We start from the raw sequence: 19040 nt of genomic DNA, 5'->3' as shown, positions 1-19040 counted from the left end.
TTCAGCGTGTTCTTCTTGAAAGTGATATGTGCATGCAAATGATTTCTTTTTTTCAAAAACAGAACGTGCGTCCTCTTCGATCACCTGCAATCGTGTAGTTTCTGTACTTGTACATGCATGTGCAACAGTAACATGGCTGCTTCTGCTTTGACCCTCTTGTGACCCTCCTTCCTAGCAGGCCTGGCTGGTTCTCAGGGTCTGTGGCACCCTGTGTGAGGGAGAGATGAGGGTCCCTGGCAGCAGCTCCACATAGTGGGGGATCTGATGAATGAGGGGTAAAATGGTCAGCCATGAGTTTCTCTGTGGAGTTGTATTTCAGGGCTCTGTGCCCCTCTGTTTCCATGCACTGTGGAGCGTCGCAGGCCCGTTTCCCCCCCAGAGATGTGGTTATTATTATCGCGACCAAAGGAGATGTTTGGTGTAACGACAGTAATTTGAGCTGAGGTTTTGGACCGCGGCACTCTGGCATTTTCACCTCCCTGGTAAACCGTCGGCTCTGAGCAGTGTGTAACTGTTGAGGTTATTTTTCATGATGGCCTCAAGCCCACACCAACTGGTTTGTTGATAAAGGCAGAGACACAGAAAGTGTAATAGGGAGTTATTAAAGTCCTTTGAATGAGAGACCACAGCACGTCTGAGCACATCTCATGGGATTTATAGGTGTGGGGTGGAATGCACACTGACACAGGTACAAACACCTCCCACAAGCTGCTATGAGCATTTTGGACATCAACAATAATCACATAATGTTAGTTGGTCGGCCCACCATTTTGGTCAAGACTGAAACTATTTGATTGTCATGAAACTTTATACAGACATTCATAGTCCACAGATGATGAATCCTACAGACTTTGCTGAATCCCTGACTTTTCCACTGAGGCCCATCAGTACTTGAGCTTCTGACCAAATACCTGCAAAACTAATGAAAGCCGCTTCAGTACTAATACTTGGTAAATTACCTGAATTCCCATATAACATGCACAATTAGCACACTAGTGTCACTTCCCAAGTTATTTAAAGCTGCAGGCTCGACCTCAACAACTCTGTATGCATTCTCACAATCAACATCCCCCTCAGTCTTTCCCATGACACCTGTTTTACGCAGTGAAGCCTCTTCCTCCTTCCTACTCCATCTTCTGGCTCCTCCACCTGCCTGCAGTGTCACCGAGTCATTTCCATGGTTGACTTCACAGCACTAATTCAGGTCAGGCATCATTGCTGAGCCTCAGGAGTACCAGGGTCTAAACAGGGAGCACCTCCCTGCATCTGAACTTGGGACAGATTAAACCCCCGACTCTCAACCATATTGACACACGTCAACCCACAAAGCTCTGATGACTTTTCTTTTTCTACTCTTACGTGAAAGAAGCCTCGAGACTGCAAGCAGTTGTGATTCAAAACAGGCCTTTTTGCAGCAGACATTTTAACTGGTCACAGTAGGTAAAGCACAGCGTTGCCCTTTTCAAGCATCCATAACATCAGGACCCTGAGACCATCATTCATTTTATTTTCCTACTGTGACAGCAAAATGTCAAACGGGTCTTGTATGAGGAATATATATATATATATATATATATATATATATATATATATATATATATATATATATATATATATATATATATATATATATATATATATATATAGTAGTCGCAATAGACAAGAATAAAATGCAGCCGAGCAGCAGGAGTCACCTGGTCTCAACTAGAACATGTTGATATTTTTGCTTTATGACTCCACCTGCACATTAAGGCTATGCAGCAGAATTCAGCACGTTCAGGCTTGTTCACTGGAGTCTTACAAAAATGGTTCTGGGAAATGTTGAAAACTACCTGGCAGCTTGAGGCAAAACCTGAGATGCAACAAGCTATACTGATGGACAGTGCAATAACTTGAGAATCAGAGGTTGGTTATTTTCACACGAAAAGTCAGATTTATCAGACTAGATTGTGTAGATTAGATTTACATTTCAGTTGCAGGGACAGATTTGCTGGCTTTCATAAAGTGAGGCGTAGCTGTTTAAGAGAACGTTGTGTGCGCTGACTTTGCATTCCACAACAGCTTGTGGTTTTCCTCTTTGTACCTGACCAAATTTGCCTCATTTGTCTGCCTGCATATTTTGAGTACCGTCAGCTGCTGTTGTAGCTGGTAAAACCAGAGGATTGCTTGCACACACACACACACACACACACACACACACACACACACACACACACACACACACACACACACAGGGTGTACCGCTATGAAATCAAAACTTGCTGAGCTTGTTCAGCAGAAAAGCATGGAGATTAACATACATGGTTGGGTTTTACACACAATGAGCTACGCACACATACTGACACAGGTTCTGACATGGAGACGTGTTACAAACAGGTCGGTTTTTTATTTTTATTGGAATACACATGGTCTGCTGTACAGTTGGCAGCTTTGAGAGACCTACATGCAGAGTGCGCCAGCCACAGTAAGGTTAAAACATGCACAATGTATTAAGTCTAAAACAGAAAAAAGCCTCCCCACACAGTCCACCTGGCATTGCCGACACACTGAGAAGCATTATTAAACCATAAAAACCCATTTGATCTGATTTCATTACATACAGTTCTGTGTTTGACACCTCTGTCCGACAGTCTCCTTTTTCTGCAAACAAAATGAACTTATAAACACTCAGCAATAAAAACAGTTGATTGTACAGGCCTGATATTCTTGTATCTGTGCATGTATGTGTGTGTGTGTGTGTGTGTGTAAAATCCAGTTCCATGTTTTGTTTTTTTCTAATTCCTACTATGTTTTTTGTGTGTTTATATATACACACATGTGTATGGGGCCAGCACGCTTCTTTCTTTGGCAGCACTTACAAACGTACAGCACAGAAGATGTACGAACCCTGAATTTAAGAGCGAGAGAGAGCAGCGCAGCAAAGAGGTTGCAGCACTGAATGGTCCCTGATAAAATCGGGACAACACATGGTGAACCACTCAGCACTGCCAACCTGCTCAGCGCTGATAAAACACACATAGCTCTCAGTCTTCGATGGCTATGACACAACCCTGGGTTCTCTCTCTCCCTCCCTTCCTCTGATCCGTGGTGTGCCATCGTGTCTCCAGACTGTGAGAAATGTCTTGCATTAAAATAACAAACACAAAATACAGGAAGAAGTACTCTCCAGGAGTGTATTAACAATAAGGAAGATGCATTATCTTGCAAAAAAATATCATTCTTAAAATCAAGATGGACAAATACTTAATATATTTCAATAATAAGGCCCACTTTACAAAATTACAAGTTTCCTTAAATAAAATCTATCTGATATAGCTTCCAAAATAAGACATCTTTTGTTTAACAAAGAAATCAGAACACAATTGACAGAAAACAAAAAACAAAAACCCTCAAATTGAATATGTCCCCTTAATGTCAGCATCTTAGAGACAGGGTGACCCTCTGGGGAAGCATTGGCACTGTCTCTAACTGTAAACTGTAAATACTGTGGAATGATTTTGGCACAATGTTAGAAGGCTGAGATGCAGGCATAACAGGGTGCCATACCTCAAAGATTATTCATTCACTGAGTGCACACCAATTTCCTTTCTTTAACTGGTGGGATGATTCTGAAATACTCTAATTTGGCTGGTGCAAAAAATTACATAACATATCTGACGGTGGTACATTCAGCAAACAGCTACTGAAACAGAACTAAAACACAATTCTGGGACAATTTTTTGACAAAGGGGACTAAAGGGGCATTAGTCGTTTGAGGTTTTAAAGTTAAGTGCTGGTTAAGTGCAGATTATAGCCTACGCCACCCAATGACACCATGACCCCGGCTTCACAATGGAGGCTTTTGAGGACAAGGGCCTGCTCGCTGCCCGAGAGCCATTTCTGCCTCGCCACTCCAATCTCCACTAAGTACATTCTAGTCTACTTAATAAAAGGGAAAAAAACAATGACTTGTAAATAACGGATGTTTATACTTACAACACCAGAGTTTAAGAGGATTTCTGTTAACTCTTTAGTTGGTATTTGAGGAGTAAAGCAGAAGCAGACACTTTCTCTCCGCTGTTTAACCACTTCTTGTTCTTGTAGGAATTTTCTATTATGACATTCATAGCCATGTCCTAAATATTCTGCTCCAGGAGCAGCTATCAAACCGATTCTCTCATTCAACAATGTTCTGCAAAACTGCCACCAATACCCCCGTTTATAACCTGTAAAGTCTTCACTTAAGTCCCAGATGACCAGTCAGTACATTCCGCCATGTCAACACTGTACAGGCTCTTGCCACTGGGAGCAACGAATAAGACCTCCGGCCGTGGATTGTAGCCCAAAACACATATAGGTCGGAGCTTAAAGAGGTCTTCATCCCGGCACTCAGAGTCCAGCGAGATTCCAGTGGACGGAGTGGATGTACAGTCGGGTGTTAGTGTGCTTTGGGGCTTGTCAGGAAGAAAGGCATCACTCACAGCAGAGGATGGAGTTTCAACATAACCCTTTAAAAAGCCCTGCATTCTTTGAAGTCGCTCTCCGGGAGGGAAACCCTCCAACGTGTCATAAAACCTACAGTTTCCAACAGCTGTGCTCTTCCTCCCAGATTAAAATGCTCTCTTCAAGTTGAGGCGGGTGGGGTTACAGGTTTAAGAGCATACGGCAAGAACGGTTGGAGAATGAAAATGAGGTTGCAGAGTATAGTTGTAGTAAGGACGGGTGAAACTGGAGGACTTTTTTTGTTGGGCGGAGGGAAACGAGTGACACATGGGGGAGTAAGGCAGGATAAAGATGGAGGAGGGCATTCGTGTCAGCACTTGCATCATTGAGTTGCTATATACAGAAATCCTGACCCACAGTGATGTCAGCCTCCAAAAAGAAACACTCTCCGGCCCTGCATGCCAACTCTGACAAATGTGCACGTGTGTTTGTCAGTCAGCGCCTTCCAACTCGGGATCTGCAGCAGTTTACAGCACACCAGTTCACAGGCCTCACTGACATATTAATAACAACACACTCCGATGGATGACCACACCACGTGTATCTTTGGCAGCATGAGCTCAGGCAGAACTGGACATTCGATACCATCGTCTGTTTGAATTATCCCTAAAGTGGACATCACTGCCAAGCTGTCTGTCTTCCTCTCTCCTGCATTTAGAAGCCCTGAGTCAAGACAGAGACAGGATTAGATGCAGCTCTGACCTCTGACCTTTCAGTTACCCAGGGCGCTGCCCATCACAGCCTGGCGACGGGCCCCTGGCCTTCAATAAAAGAACTCTGAACCAACAACACATCTCACTGCTGTTTAAGTCTCGGCTTTCCCTTTAGGACATGAGAAGGAAGACTCAGAGAGACAGAGCGAGGATGAGAAAGAGAGGGGAGAGAGACATTTCACGGCTAACATACTAAAAAGGAAATTGAAATGATCGCATTCCCGCTCGGTGAATGAGAAGTGTGGTTGAAGAAACAACAGAGTAAGACTATATGATCATCAAGTCTTGGCGTGCGCACGAGGAGCTCTGAACATTCTGTCTGGTCTGTCTTTGCTCCGTCTTAAAGCCAGCAGTGGCCATGAAGTGGCCACATGGCAATCCTCTCTGAGGCTGCAACTCTGACAGACAAATCCAAACGACATAGCTTTTTGGGCGGTGCGGTCTATATTCTTTAAAAGGGTACTTTGAAGTTGGGTTAGAAAAAATAAAAAAAACTGGCTTTTCCTAAGGGAACCTTGCTCTGACTTCCTCAGGGGGAAGTTTCCTCGATGAACCTCTTTTTACGCTTCAACCAAAATAATTTTACGACGTTCCATACAACAATCCTCGAGAGGAAAATATATAAAATAATAAAAGTCAACCTCACAAATCAGTATTGCATGTCATTTATATGCACAGCAAGACTAACGATTTGGTGCAAGTCTGAATGAGTTGGGATATTCTCTCTCTGACTGTATCTCAAGGCACAGATGAACATACTGTAGATATTTCTAGCAAAAAGTCAAAGTAGATATTAGTGAAAATGTGCATTCTGAATGTAAAAACTAACTTCTAAGTTTGGAGTTATCACTGATTTGTATGAAAAGCATGATCACTGACATTGTTACAAACATTGCATGGGGGACAGTTTATTGATTGCATATAATCTCCTACTTGCATAAACAGTAAAGTGACAAAGCGGCAACAGACTGGGCTCCTGCCACCGGGCAGACCTCACAACAAAAGAACCTGTACATTTATGAAGGCTAATAAATACTACAGCTAGATGGCGGCTGGTAGAAATACAGGAGAACTGAGAAATGCACAGACTGAAACAGGCCGTCCCCATCAGGGTCTGACTCAACACAGCATTGAAATCCGTAACAGCAGAGGAACTAGATGGAGCTTTTTATGTCCCAAGTTCTTCAACAGATTTCATGCGTCCCAAGTTGTCACAGCTATGTTTACATGATCCTGTCAGATTGGGGCATCAAGCCATCAAGCAATTGGTCATTCTCAGCTGCATTCAATCGCAACATTCATATATTTTGTGGAAGGATCAACGTTTGCGTCGCCTGTTGTACTGCAATAAAAGTTGTGTGTCAGATCGTAAGTCCAGCAAAAGCCTGTTAGAAGTCGATATGCATCATTCACCTCAATGAAAACCCCTTATCTGTATTACTGGCCTCTACTAAATTGGTTTATGGCACCCCCATTGTTGCAGTGGCACCCTCCTATGAGAGATTGCTCCAACATACCAACCACATGTTGATATTTTATAATGTAACAAAATAACACACCTGTATAGAAATAAGAAGCAGAGATACGCTGGGGCAATTCGCACGGCGAACCCAGTCACATACAAGCTGAACTGTCAGCTCCCTGTGATTAGGAGTCTGGTTTCTTCCTATGACTGGCTGGCACGTCCACAAGTATTTACAGCAGCTCTGAAGATGTCCGCCTTGCCAGGCCAGGTTTGCTGGTAATCCAAAGTCCAATGTTCAGTTAAAAGAGAAACTTCTCTTTGCTATGGCTCTCTAAAAAGACATGAATGAGGACAATTGCAAGAGCTGTAAAACAAAGCACCATGGAAATTGTAGCATGGTTTGAGGTTACAAACACCCCCCCCACCCCCCCATTAATTTTTTTTTCTTTCTACATGTGCATTGCATTTCATTGCGTGCAAACTACGTTTTTTTTTTTTCTTGATATGGTTGAGTAGAAAGGGAAAGGATAATGCAGATAATGCAGAACAGGAAGCGAATTACAAAGCTAAATAATTGGTGAAAATGGCCAAAAGCATAAATAAGGTCCCGGCCTTTCAAAATTTGTGTGTATGTGTGCGCTCCTTAAATGCAGCCAACCAGCAATCCTTTAGGCAGAGTACATGCTGAGTCACAATCTTTCAAGTGCTCTTCATTTATTACTTACATGCAAATGTTCAATCAACATCTAAGACCAGTTTGAGGTCAGTGGGTTAAAATTAAACATTTATTTTTTTAAGTGTGCACGTGTTTGTATGGTTTTGTGTATTTATGGGTGAGAAAAAAAAGAAAGAAAATGCACATGTGGAATCAGCAAAGAGAATAATTCGCTTCCTGTTTTTGGTCACATTAAAAAGTTAAAGATCTATTGATTTGTGAAGAACTCTGCATGAAGATCCAGCCCTGTGAGATGAAGACGCATCTTAAACATTGCACTGCTGTTGATTGAAGATTGGGTTGTTTTATTTCTTCCGTGATGGAGAAAGGTTGAATTTCTGACGCAGAAGCGATATATCCAGCTCCATTGAGGTCACTGCCAGGGTCTTCTGAGAAAGGTATTCTCAACGTTTGAGTCATTCTTCCTATAAATCTCTTTAAACCCTCTCTGGACGGAGGAAAATCCCCAGTTGTCCACAACATGCCAGCCTCTCCCTTGTCAAGTTTCGGGATTACACTATAATACATCCAACACAAGAAGCAGAAGAGGATACATGGGCTGGTGAGGCGACCTCCAAAACACTGTACAGGCACTGTCTTTCCAGTTATGCCTCTTTTGGGACAGAGAGAGTTCCGGATAGAATGAGCTGTTCACGTCTCAGCACACACTCAGGGTCAGAGTAAGGATGTCAGGTCTGTGGTTTGTTGTATTGTGTGTGGCTGCAACGGCTAGTTTTATTTTCTTTGCTATAAAAGCTGCAGATGTTGACTTTTGGAGATGGAAGCCTTTAGTTGATGGGAGACTGATGTTTGGCCATCCTTGTGCCATTGAGAGCTTGATGGAGTGCTGTTAAGAAAAAAATTGAGAAAGAGCTTGTTTAATCCTTCCTTATTATTTCAACAGAACTATTCCTCTTCTTTTGACACGATGGCTCCACAATTTCCAAATAATTTCCAAGAAAGTGTGCCAGAAAGAACAAAGTCATTTGGTACTAATTAAGCTCAATTGGTACACTTGCCAATAAAATCAATTTCCACAAAACCTCAAGGGTTTTATGTGCAATGTGAAATATGTTGATATACAAGTCAACATGTATGAAAAATATAGTTTCTAAAAAGAACTGAATAATGAATGAATATTAACTTGGGTTCAAATGGAGCTTTTCTTTCAAGAAAAACTCAAAATGTCTCCTAATTTGTGCTTAACTACATAATTATTCCCAGGAAACGGCTGACGACTCAGAAATATTTGGAATTATTAACAATACAGGATTTCTCTCTCACGCTTGCTTGTCGGTTTAGCTACGGCACAGTTCACCTGGAATTGCCTTGTTCGTGGACCTCTCTGCAGGGTGGATGCTAACTGTTACATGCAGTGAAGCTGGGCCTTCCCACTGGGTCACTCTCCTCATTAAACCACTGCACTGCTGCGCTGTGAAATGTGCTACAGCAGTGTCAGGTCAGCTTAATACTGCAAATTTCGATTTGAAACCCCATTAGGAGATGTGACATCATTCCAACAGGGGTAATTAAGATCTGTTTCCTTTAATTAATGAGTTTCAGGAGACAAAAGAAAAGACTGTGTCCTCTCCTACCTGTCCTCTTGCTGTAGAAGTCCTGCTGAGACCCCAGCTGGTCTAATGATGCTCATAATGACGGTGATTCCATGGTCGGCTTCCCGCTCCACTCCTCCCTTCAGCTTTGGACGCCGACCCTTGACCCCGACTGGACCACAGATCCCCTTTGGAGGAGGCCCCCGCTGTCTTGGACGCCCGGTCATTAGAGCTCCCCAGGTAAGGAGAGTCGCTGTTGGGTATCTGCCGCCTCCAGGAGGCTGGACTGTCGCTTGGGTTTGGACTTGGCTCTGCGCTATCAGCAGCCTGAAAAGGTTAGAAAACTTGATAAAGAAAAGTCTTGTTCGCTGTCAGAGTTGGCAGCAAGTTTAAAACATGGATTGGTTTGGCATTTGCAGGGTCAGCAACACAAACATTACAACAGAGGTCAATTCATTCAATCCCATATTCTGGAGTTGTGTTTCGGAGCTCAGAGCATTTTGTTTGGGCGGCTTGGGGCCTTGGTTGGACTTTTGTGTTATGTGGGCATTAAGTACATGCTGCTTATGTTAACTGATGTGTGACAGGGAAAGACTGCCATGTGGACTTCTGCCAGGGGAAAAATCCCCAACCCAAAACCCCAAACATACCCCAAGCTGAGAGATTTATAATTTGGTGGGCTGACTAGAAAACAAATCCAACGTTACTAGTCTGTGGTAGCTACAGCGGCACGTCCCCTCTCATAACCTCAGTAACCCTGCTCTAAGAAAGCGAGAGTTAGATGACGATGCAGTTCCTAAAGCACACAGAAACAGCACCCCGCTCCTGTAATTTCAGCTTTAAAAAAGCACCATAATTAGTGACATTTGGTGGGTTGGAGTTGGCTTCTGATGCAGTTTTAGAATGCATTCTCACTAATTGGCTTTAATGGCGCCCTGCTGGACTGCCTTTCTCGGTCTCCAGGGGTAACAGACAGGAAATCCGTCACCAGCGATCCCTGCCAAGTAGGCGTGTTCAGTGTGGTCACTTCCTGCTCCAGTCAGCAAAGGGAGGAAACGGCAGAGTGGCATATTCTCCTTCTATGGTAAGCTACAGCTGCAAGACCGGGGGCTTTCACAAGGGTGCCATGTAATGCACTTCCAGTGTTCCTCCTACAATCAACAGGACGCTTTTGTATTGTTCAACATGTTGTCATATTCTTAAAATAACAAAAACAAAACAAATCTTTTAAAGTTAAAAAGAAAAAGCTTGAAAATAAAAATGATGAAGTGCAATGCTCAATTAAACCAAAAAATCTTTTAAAAAGATGTGTGGCTTCAGACGCAGGAAAATAAGTAACTTCTGTGTGTGTGTGTGTGTGTGTGTGTGTGTGTGTGTGTGTGTGTGTGTGTGTGTGTGTGTGTGTGTGTGTGTGTGTGTGTGTGTGTGTGTGTGCCAATGGAGAGCTTTTCCCCATGTGGCTGAAAGTTAAATTAAGAAAATATCTGGGCAAGAGCAACGTCAGCCTGTAATAAATGCTGTTAAGTAAGTTGACGTGCCACAGCAGAGGAAATCCACTGGAACAGCAAGTGCTGTTGTCATCAGAGCTCCAGCTCACACCTGAATGCCTTTAGCGCGGAAAACACGCTTTTACAGGCTGTTATAATCAGAAACATTAAATCATGTCTGGAAGCACAGCGCGATAATTTGACAATAAAAAACGGAAAGGTAGGACTAAGAAAAGCCGAGTGGTTAGGTACATATCTCGGACTAACTTTTATGTCAAATGAAAAAGGATAGGCATGTTCTGTGACATTTAAAGGAATAGCTTGACATTTTGGGAAATACACTTATTCACCTCCTCTTTGTGGGATAAGATGATCGATACCACTCTCATATCTGTAAAGCTAATATGTAGTTGGATTCAGCAGCTACCGGTAGTTAGCTTCTAAAGGCTCTGTCCAAATGTAATACAACCGACCTACCAGCATCTCTAAAGCTCCCTAATTAACATGTTATATCAGCTTTGTTTATTTAACAGTGTAAAAATGTTGTGAGCTGGTCTAATCTTTTGCAAGTCTTTCTAACCTAAGCTAACTAACTGCAGATTCATATTTACCGTCGAGACATCAGAGTGGTATCAATTGTCTTGTCTAACAGGTTTTCAAAAATGTTAAACTATTTGCACAGGGTGTTTTAGGTTTTTCGAGTATACATACTTTGATGAAAAAAGGAGGCTCTTTTTTAGAATGATCAATACAGTTTCCAAGAGTTTACTTTGAAGACCAAACAGACACTGTGAGAAAGCTCTTTTTTCCAATACAAAATGAAGGCCACAGATTTAGGAAGTAACACAAGTAGCGTGTCAGCATCTGCAGAAGAAATTATATCCCTACTTTAAATCTGTCTGCTCTTGGTCTCTCGCCCAATTTTAAAAGGAATGGTGATGTCTTGCCAACCCAAACTCATAAATCACCTCTCCAGCAAGACAACACTCTTGACACTTCAGGTGAAATGTTTTAGAAAAAAAAAAAAACGTGCGTTTGATTTTCCCTAGTGATGATCTGTTTATTGCTTATGATTTATAAAAAACATGCTTTTATAGCTTTCCATGGGGCATTTGCACGGGTCAGGTCAGGCAAATGGTAAATAGTAGACGAGCACTCATCCCACACTTTACCTTGCTGCTGCTGGTTTTTGACTCAACAAAGGATGTTTTGGTATCTCGGTCATATCGGCCCCGCCGTCCTCAGCCAAACATAAGTTCACGGTTCATTCAAGTACAGGCTGAGGTTTCCTTCTGCTACAGCGGGGAGGAATCACTACAATAATGTTCTGCTCTATACTCTGAAGTGTGGAGTGACTGCTACAGAAAGAAAAAACTCTCCATTTTAACACTGACCTGTCAGGTTTATTCATATCTTTACGCATGTTTTGGGATGGTCAACTTTGTGCCAGTCCATACATTGGTTGTCAAGATATTAATTAATTGATTTCAACAACGTCAGTAGGTTCATCCTATGGACGCCATGAATGTCTGCATGAAATGGCATGGCGATAATTTGTTCTGGACCCATGTGGTGAACCGAAAGGCCAGGAGTCAGGAAAGGAGTCAGGCCACTTGAGTGGGAAAAACATTGCACTGTAAACATTGGTTTGGACATACAAGAGGCAACAGCCATTGATTTATATCATGATGACAACAACGATGACCTTTCATTAGATGAAACAATGTCATTCTCTGTGCCATCGAGGTTTGAATAAATGGCATCCAAATAATTTAAACATGAGGTTCACAAAAGAAAGCTAATCAATAAGCTATCAGTTTTCCCAGATCGCTGCAGGGTGCTTAAGGGAGTGTCGTCTCCTCCTTAATGACTACTCATTGATCGCTGATTTTCAGTCTGCACTACTCTAATCACTGGGAAGGCCTTTGATGTAAATGTCTGCAAAAAGACATGTAGGTCATGTAGACAGGAGATATATTTGAATCTCTAGCAAAGATGCCTCCATCTACAAACGTGGACACAAACCTCTTCTATCAACCTTTGACACGGCAATCCCAAACTAATCCCAACCTCCCACTGTTCTAACTACAGCTGGATTTATCCAAACCTCTTGGGACTGGATGCTGTTCAGACCACTGAAATGTTCTTAATATCCAAACCATAAATGATCGGCTGTGCTCCAAGACATGCTTTGAATACCAATTATGAATTGAAGTAGGTTTTTTTGCTGATAGCTATTTTTTCTTCATGGTTGCTATCCAAATGGAATGACCAGTTTGTCCATTAAATATCAGGATGAACACTGTTTTACTGTACTGCAGTGTCAACTAAGTGGGTTTGGAAAATTCCCATAACGTAGTGCATAACTGACAAAAAAAAAGGCAGTTCATCAGGTCACTGCTGATTTACCACATCAGAGACAGGACAGGGACTCGGGGCTTTAGGATAACCAGGGCTATCAAGGATGAGTGATGTGGGACAGGGTCAAAAAGAGAGCAGGAGACTCATGGACTGAAGTGAGAAAAGAATAAGGGTTCGCCCTCCTGAAAAAGTGCTGGAGTCAAGGCCATGCAGTAGAATTGATGTGAGAACTGACCCTGACAGAACTTCTCAAATACATGGCTTGAAGCCACTTCGCTCGTGTCAGGGGTTGGCTGACATTAAATAGGTGGGCGGGGAGGCGTCAGACAAAACAAAGCTGGCTGTCCCCTCCTGATCTTTCTAGTCTATATCAGCGTTGAAGGGGGGCGTTAAGGGTCGAGGCTCGTTAGACAGATTTCATTGAGCCCGTTGCAACTGCTAAGTGGCCCTGTAGGCAATTACAGCTCGAACGCCATGTTTGCACTGCACTACTTTGGTGCAGAACACAACCAGGACCCCAGAACCGTTGCGGTATACACAGCTTGGCGTACTCCAGTCCTGCCGAGAGAAGCCAATGCGGAAGTGTCTTAAAACTTGCATTCTCTCTATTGACGACACCGGTTGCAAAAAGAAGTCTGATTGTATGGAAGTCTAGGAGAAAATTAATCTACTTCGAACTTGATTTATTACCTCATTAAACATTATGAACATGCGTTGATGGTCTCAATCATTAGTGGCAAGTCTTCATCAATGAAGCAAGATGTTCATTTGGTAAATGATGGTCCAGTTAAAGTAAAATGGACCATAAAGCGGAGTCTGCTTTAAGGCGGGCTTACTGTGATTGACAGGTCACTGCCGCAACCAGAGAGGTATACGGCGTCACTACGTCGCTCCTCCGCTTTCCAAACATGGTAAGTTCCTTTCATTGGCTGCAAAAAAGCCAACATGCCGACGGCCGTAATCCAAGATGGTGACAGCTAAATAGCCGAACTTAAAAAGAAGTTATCTGTAATATTCTACAGGCATGTGTATAACAAATACAGTTTAAATTACGATAAAGCAAATGTGAGCCAACATGATGGATGAGACAGCAGACATTTTGCATGTCTGTGTTGGTCTCCTTGGCAACAGTTTATTTATAGGGGAAAACACAGAGATTTTACCCAAAGGCCTTTAGTCCAGCATAGTTTGTCAAGCTGACAGACTGATGTTATTGTAGCCATGGAGCCCATGCTGTAAGCCATACTACAGCCATTTGACAATATATTAGACACCAATAGACAAGTAAGTTCATACTGTAGCCCATTAGTAGTTTTCACCTCATCTTTCTAAGGACTTGAATGAACTTTCACACTCCATTAATTAAATTGTAGCTATGCACACAATCATACATATTAATGCATCGGCACACATATGAAATTAGTGGGCTCAATCTGTCTCTTTACAATTTATTGTTTACAACACAGCTCCACAAAAGTCTTGAAGTCATATGGCAGGTTGTGATTACATTACATTTTCCCCATACTGAAAGAAGACCACAAGCCCAAAATATAAACTATTACACAGCGACAGGTGAAAGATCCATGTATATTGATTATTACACAAACACACATTAATCCAATACGTGCACTAAGAGGGCGTGAGTACATTTTTTTCAGTAATGTTTGTGTAGAATAGCCTGGCAGGGGCCCAGACTGTTGTGGCACATTTAAATGAAAGCTATTTTCTTCTTCTTGAGGTTTTCCTAACTCTCTTTTCCCCCTGTTGAGGTCTTTTTCATTTCCATCCTCCCTCTTTTTTTTTGTCCCACCCTTTTCTCTTTGTGCTTACTGGGGCAGCAGGAGTGGGGCCTACAGAACTGCTGTGCTAAGCTTGAAGTTGCAGAGCCTGGCGTCAGGGAAAAATACAAGCTGAGCTCTCATGCAAAGTGGACACACCAGGAGCTCAGCGCTGCGGTTGTACTTTCTGGACTTTTATCTGCAAGACAACCATTTGCGTACAAATAATAGCAATCCCCTGCATAGCAATGCAGGGTATTATAGAAGACACATTATGGAGAAATACAATAGTACAGTCACATGTTTGTTTAAGAAATTGAAATCTTGTAAAACAAGGACTAATTTTCAAAGGAAGGGAGGAATTAAATTGTAAGTGATTTAGTTACTTTAAGTGAGTCGTTGTTCCACATTGTCAAAACACTAAATACTCCAAGCATGTCAAATTACCAGCCACATTTAGCTAAACCACGACACTTTATTTGTGCTTACCATTTGATGACTACTAAATAATTAATTTATATTAATACTTTCTATCTACCGGCATTATTTCAAAAGAACACAGCTTATGTGAACAGAAAAGTGTCCTTCATCCTACCTGTGGTTGTTGTGTGTAGGATCGGCCCCAGGACTGAGAGGTAACAGGTGCGTGGGGTATGATCCTTCCCAGGCCTCTTGCTTCCATGGTGGGAGACGTTGAGCGTTTGCGTCTGCGAAGCGCTGGGTCCTCGACCTCTCTGGTATTAGTGACCACACTGTTGATCCTACGCATATACACCTGGAACAAGGAGCAACACAAACAGCAACATTATACAGTTATAAAGTACTTAAAATCCTCCAATCTATTATTAACTGTGTGTAAAGAACATGCTAATTTTTCTCATACATTTGTTATCTAGCTCACCTCTGCAGGGGACGGCTTGGCTCCCCTCTGTGCCTCAGCATTCCCACCACCTCCTGTTCCGCTGTTTATCGTTTCTTCTGTATCAAAGGTGGTTGCCCGGTAAGCCCTCCATGTTGTTGCGACCTCCGCTTCATCCTCAGACCCCCCATCAGTCGTCGTCCTTGCGCCTCCTCTTCCTCGGCCCGTCTCATCCGCTGACGCAGCGCCCAGGTTCTTCCAGGTGCTTCTCACAGTCACATTCTTCATGTCTGGGAAACCGTCTTCTTGGGAGTGCTGGCTTTGTCTTTGGTGTCTCCAGCTGGTGACCGTGGTTGTGCTACTGCTGCTACTTTCAAAGCCTGACTCTGTGTCGTTAAAGTCTGCAGAGGTGGTGTCCAGGGACTGGAGGCTGAAGTTGCTGCGTTGGCAGCTCAGGTGGCTGGTGGTGGTCTCCACTCTGGAAGTGTTGGGGGGTTTGGACCTTAATGAGGAATCTTTGTGGTCATCCACTATACAGTCCTGGTCTGGGCACGACCGCAAGGTGATCTCACTTTTGGGAATGGAGATCTCATATGGGATGGAGATGCTGCCACTGCTGGGGCCTGGCAATGAGTAAAAATACATGAAATATATGCAACAAGCTGACAGTAAGAGTAACAAGACAGTAATGCAGCTGCTACAGCGAGATGGTGAACATTGTTAACATTATAACTGCTAAACATCAGCATGTTAGTATTGTCACTGTGAGCATGATAGCATTAGCGTTTAGCTCAAAGCTCTTCTTGAATACAGCCTAACAAAATTGCTAACCTGGCTGTAGACTTTTAAGTCAACAACTCATGTTCTAATCCAGTTGTAGTTAAAGTAAAATAGTATCATAGCACCTGCACTGTTTTACCTTCCTTACCTATGAGGATGTTACTCGTGGAGGTGTGGCGTTCTTTGATCAGCATGGGCTCACTGGACACGCTGCTGCTGCGACTGCTTGTTCTTGAAGAGCTTGGGTCATTGGGGTAGATGGTTATACTACTGGTCACGATAGGTTTGGTGGAGATTTTGGGTTTGCCATTTGTAGAAAAAGGTTCCGACATCATCACTTCCTTCCTGTCAATCTCTATGATCGCAGGCTTGATGACAGCTTTTGACCTCAGCGCCTCGCGTGGGCTGCACACTCGCTGGATCTCAATTCCCGATGCAGTATGTGTGGGCCCCTGGTGGCCTCCCTCAGCGAACAGTGTTCTGTTGTAGAGCTCTTCATCAAATGAGCTCCTGGAAGAAGAACCCTCTGAATGAGAGTCATGGACATGGGGGTATCTAGGATATCTGGCGGTGGCAGTCCTACTGCTTACAGTTGAAGTAGTCGTCTCAGTTACAGGCTCAGTAGATTCTGTTTCAGAGGCAGATGAATGACCTTCTGACCCCTGATTGTTGGGCAACAGTGGAGTGACGTTGGACCTGAAGGCTGCGTAGGCTCCATTGGCTTTGGACAGGGTAGAGGCGACAGATTCCTGAACTTGGTCTGTTGATTCCTGATCTGAGGCGGATGCTGTGTCCTTCTCTAAAGCAGAACCTTCAAGCACGACATCAGAGTTGTTTGATTCACTATCACTACCTACGTACAGCTTTGAAACCTTTTCCACTCTGTTGTTTTTATTATCCCCATCAGTCTGTTTGTGAGCCGTCCTAAGTGGCTTCTGGTCATGAGCTGCTGGAGGGTAGCGGCTAAGAACAGGCGCTTTCTTAATCTCACTAGAGGATGTGTTTACAGAGCAGGGAGTGGCTCCTCTCGTCTTTTCCTCACTGCCTCGTCTTGTGTCTCTTGTTCCATTATCCGAGGAAATCGCAGTAGCTGGGGTTTTGGGTGTCCTTCTACTCTTGTGCGCAGGACTCAGGGCTCTCCTCACAGACTTAGGAGAGCTCTCCTCTGAGTGGTTGGGCTCTTTGCTCCTCAGCTTCGTCTCTTTTTTATGCTGAGGAGAGAGCTCCCTGTTCCTGTGTTTGGGGGAACTCGGCTCTGAGACAGTTGCAGCACTCCTATATTTTGGCTTCTCTTGTCTGAAACATCCCTTCATGCCAATCTCTTCATTCTCAGCTTTACCATTCTCCAGGATCTTAGCAGGGTTGTTGGAGCAAACGTTAGCGCTCACATTGCCGTGTTTATCCACATTGCTGGTTCCATTTCTTCCAATTCCACCTTTTCCGCACAGCTGTGTCCTGAGCTGTTCCACCTGCTCGTTCAGTTGGCGAGCACGGTTTCGTTCCGTCTGGAACTTCTCATGAAGTTCGCCATTTTTGGACTCTGAGTTCTTTAGATCCTCCTCCACGATTTCCAGCTGTTTAAGGCGACTCTTCAGTCTCTCTACTTCCTGTGTCAGCTCCTTTACTTTGTTGTCCTCATCCTGAGAGCCTTCAAGGCCGCTGTTTTTCTCATTTTCAGATTTGTTCACAAGACCAAAGTTGTCATCAGCCAGCTTCAAGTAGTCAAGGCTCTTCTTGCGTCCAGCCAGTTTACTCGTGAGGAGCCCTGTGGATGAAAGCTCATCCTCAATTCGTGACCTCATGAAATCTGCACGACCAGGGTCTGCAGACAGGCCAAGGCAATTTTTCTGGTGCTCCAATTTTTCTGTCAGCTTCAGAATGATCTTCTCGTCCTCCCTCTGTTTCTCTAGTAACTTCTTACGCTCACTCATAAAGGTTTGGGTGAATCCTTTGAGTTTCTCAAGATCCAAGCCCAAAACCTGCTCTGCTCTTTCCAGCTTCGTCTCAGAGCCCTCCACCTCCTTCAGACGTGCTTTGAGAGCCTCCAACTCTGACGAGAGCTTCTTGGTCAAGTTCTTTTCCTCATTCAGGCTCAGGCAGAGCTGGCTGCAGTCAGACTTGCTTTTCCCAAAAGCTCCTTCCAGTTTCTCCAGTTCTGCCATCCTCCGTTGTAGATGTTCAATCTCTGCCTTTAGCTCCTTGGTCAGGCTTTCCTCTTCTTCCAGTTTCTCTCTGACCGTGCGGCAGAGATCCTCAGCTTTCCGTACCTCCTCATCCTTACCCTGGATCTTTAGGAGACGTTTCCTAAGGTCCTCCACATCTCCAAGAAGGGATGAGTTGCTGCCTTCTCCCTGGATGACTTTGTCCTGTAGAAGAGAGAAAGAGAGACAGTGTTCAACCATTTATTAATCTATTCATTTCTATTCAACCTCGTTCTACTCATTGCTTCCGATAAGCACACACAAACAAACACCGTCTGAAGTCAACAATTGCTGACCTGCAGGTCAAGTAGCTCATCCTCAGACTTCTGCAGCTTGTTGGTTGCTTCTTCCAGTTCATCCAGTCTTCGGCCGAGATTCTGTAGCTTGTGCCGCAAGTGGCGATGTGTCACGTCTTTATGGTCAGACATGGCTACAAAATTCTTTGTGTTTTATCTGTTGTGTTTGTTTTGTTGTTCAGATTATTTGATGACAACGTTTTGGGAGGGCCACATTTGTGTGGTAGTGTTATCAAGTCCTTTCTTGGGGAAAATACTCTTTTCTCCCAGCGGTCTGTCTGTCACTGTCGCTTTAAGACTTTGAAGTTCCCTCCGACTGGTGTTTAGCAGACGAATCCGTCATCTGTAGG

At 43.6% G+C, this 19040-nt stretch overlaps 1 protein-coding gene across 2 annotated transcripts; it reads right to left on the bottom strand.

Moving 5' to 3' along the window:
• Nucleotides 1-7138: 7138 nt before the first annotated feature.
• luzp1 (leucine zipper protein 1) lies at nucleotides 7139-18822 on the bottom strand (the record flags this gene model as incomplete). Of its 2 annotated transcripts, none has more annotated exons than XM_079219291.1 (6): nucleotides 7139-8222; nucleotides 8971-9255; nucleotides 15150-15329; nucleotides 15456-16036; nucleotides 16342-18559; nucleotides 18691-18822. In XM_079219291.1, the coding sequence occupies 5 exons, from the start codon at nucleotides 18820-18822 to the stop codon at nucleotides 9013-9015; spliced, it is 3354 nt and encodes a 1117-aa protein (XP_079075417.1). In that variant the 3' UTR covers nucleotides 7139-8222; nucleotides 8971-9012. The 2 variants fall into 2 exon arrangements, with proteins under 2 accessions (XP_079075417.1, XP_079075418.1); XM_079219292.1 differs by lacking the exon at nucleotides 7139-8222 and adding an exon at nucleotides 8713-8819.
• Nucleotides 18823-19040: the final 218 nt, after the last annotated feature.

The sequence above is a fragment of the Taurulus bubalis genome, assembly GCF_910589615.1.
Source record: "Taurulus bubalis genome assembly, chromosome: 1".
NCBI lineage: Eukaryota > Metazoa > Chordata > Actinopteri > Perciformes > Cottidae > Taurulus > Taurulus bubalis.
This window is presented reverse-complemented; position numbering and strand designations above follow the sequence as displayed.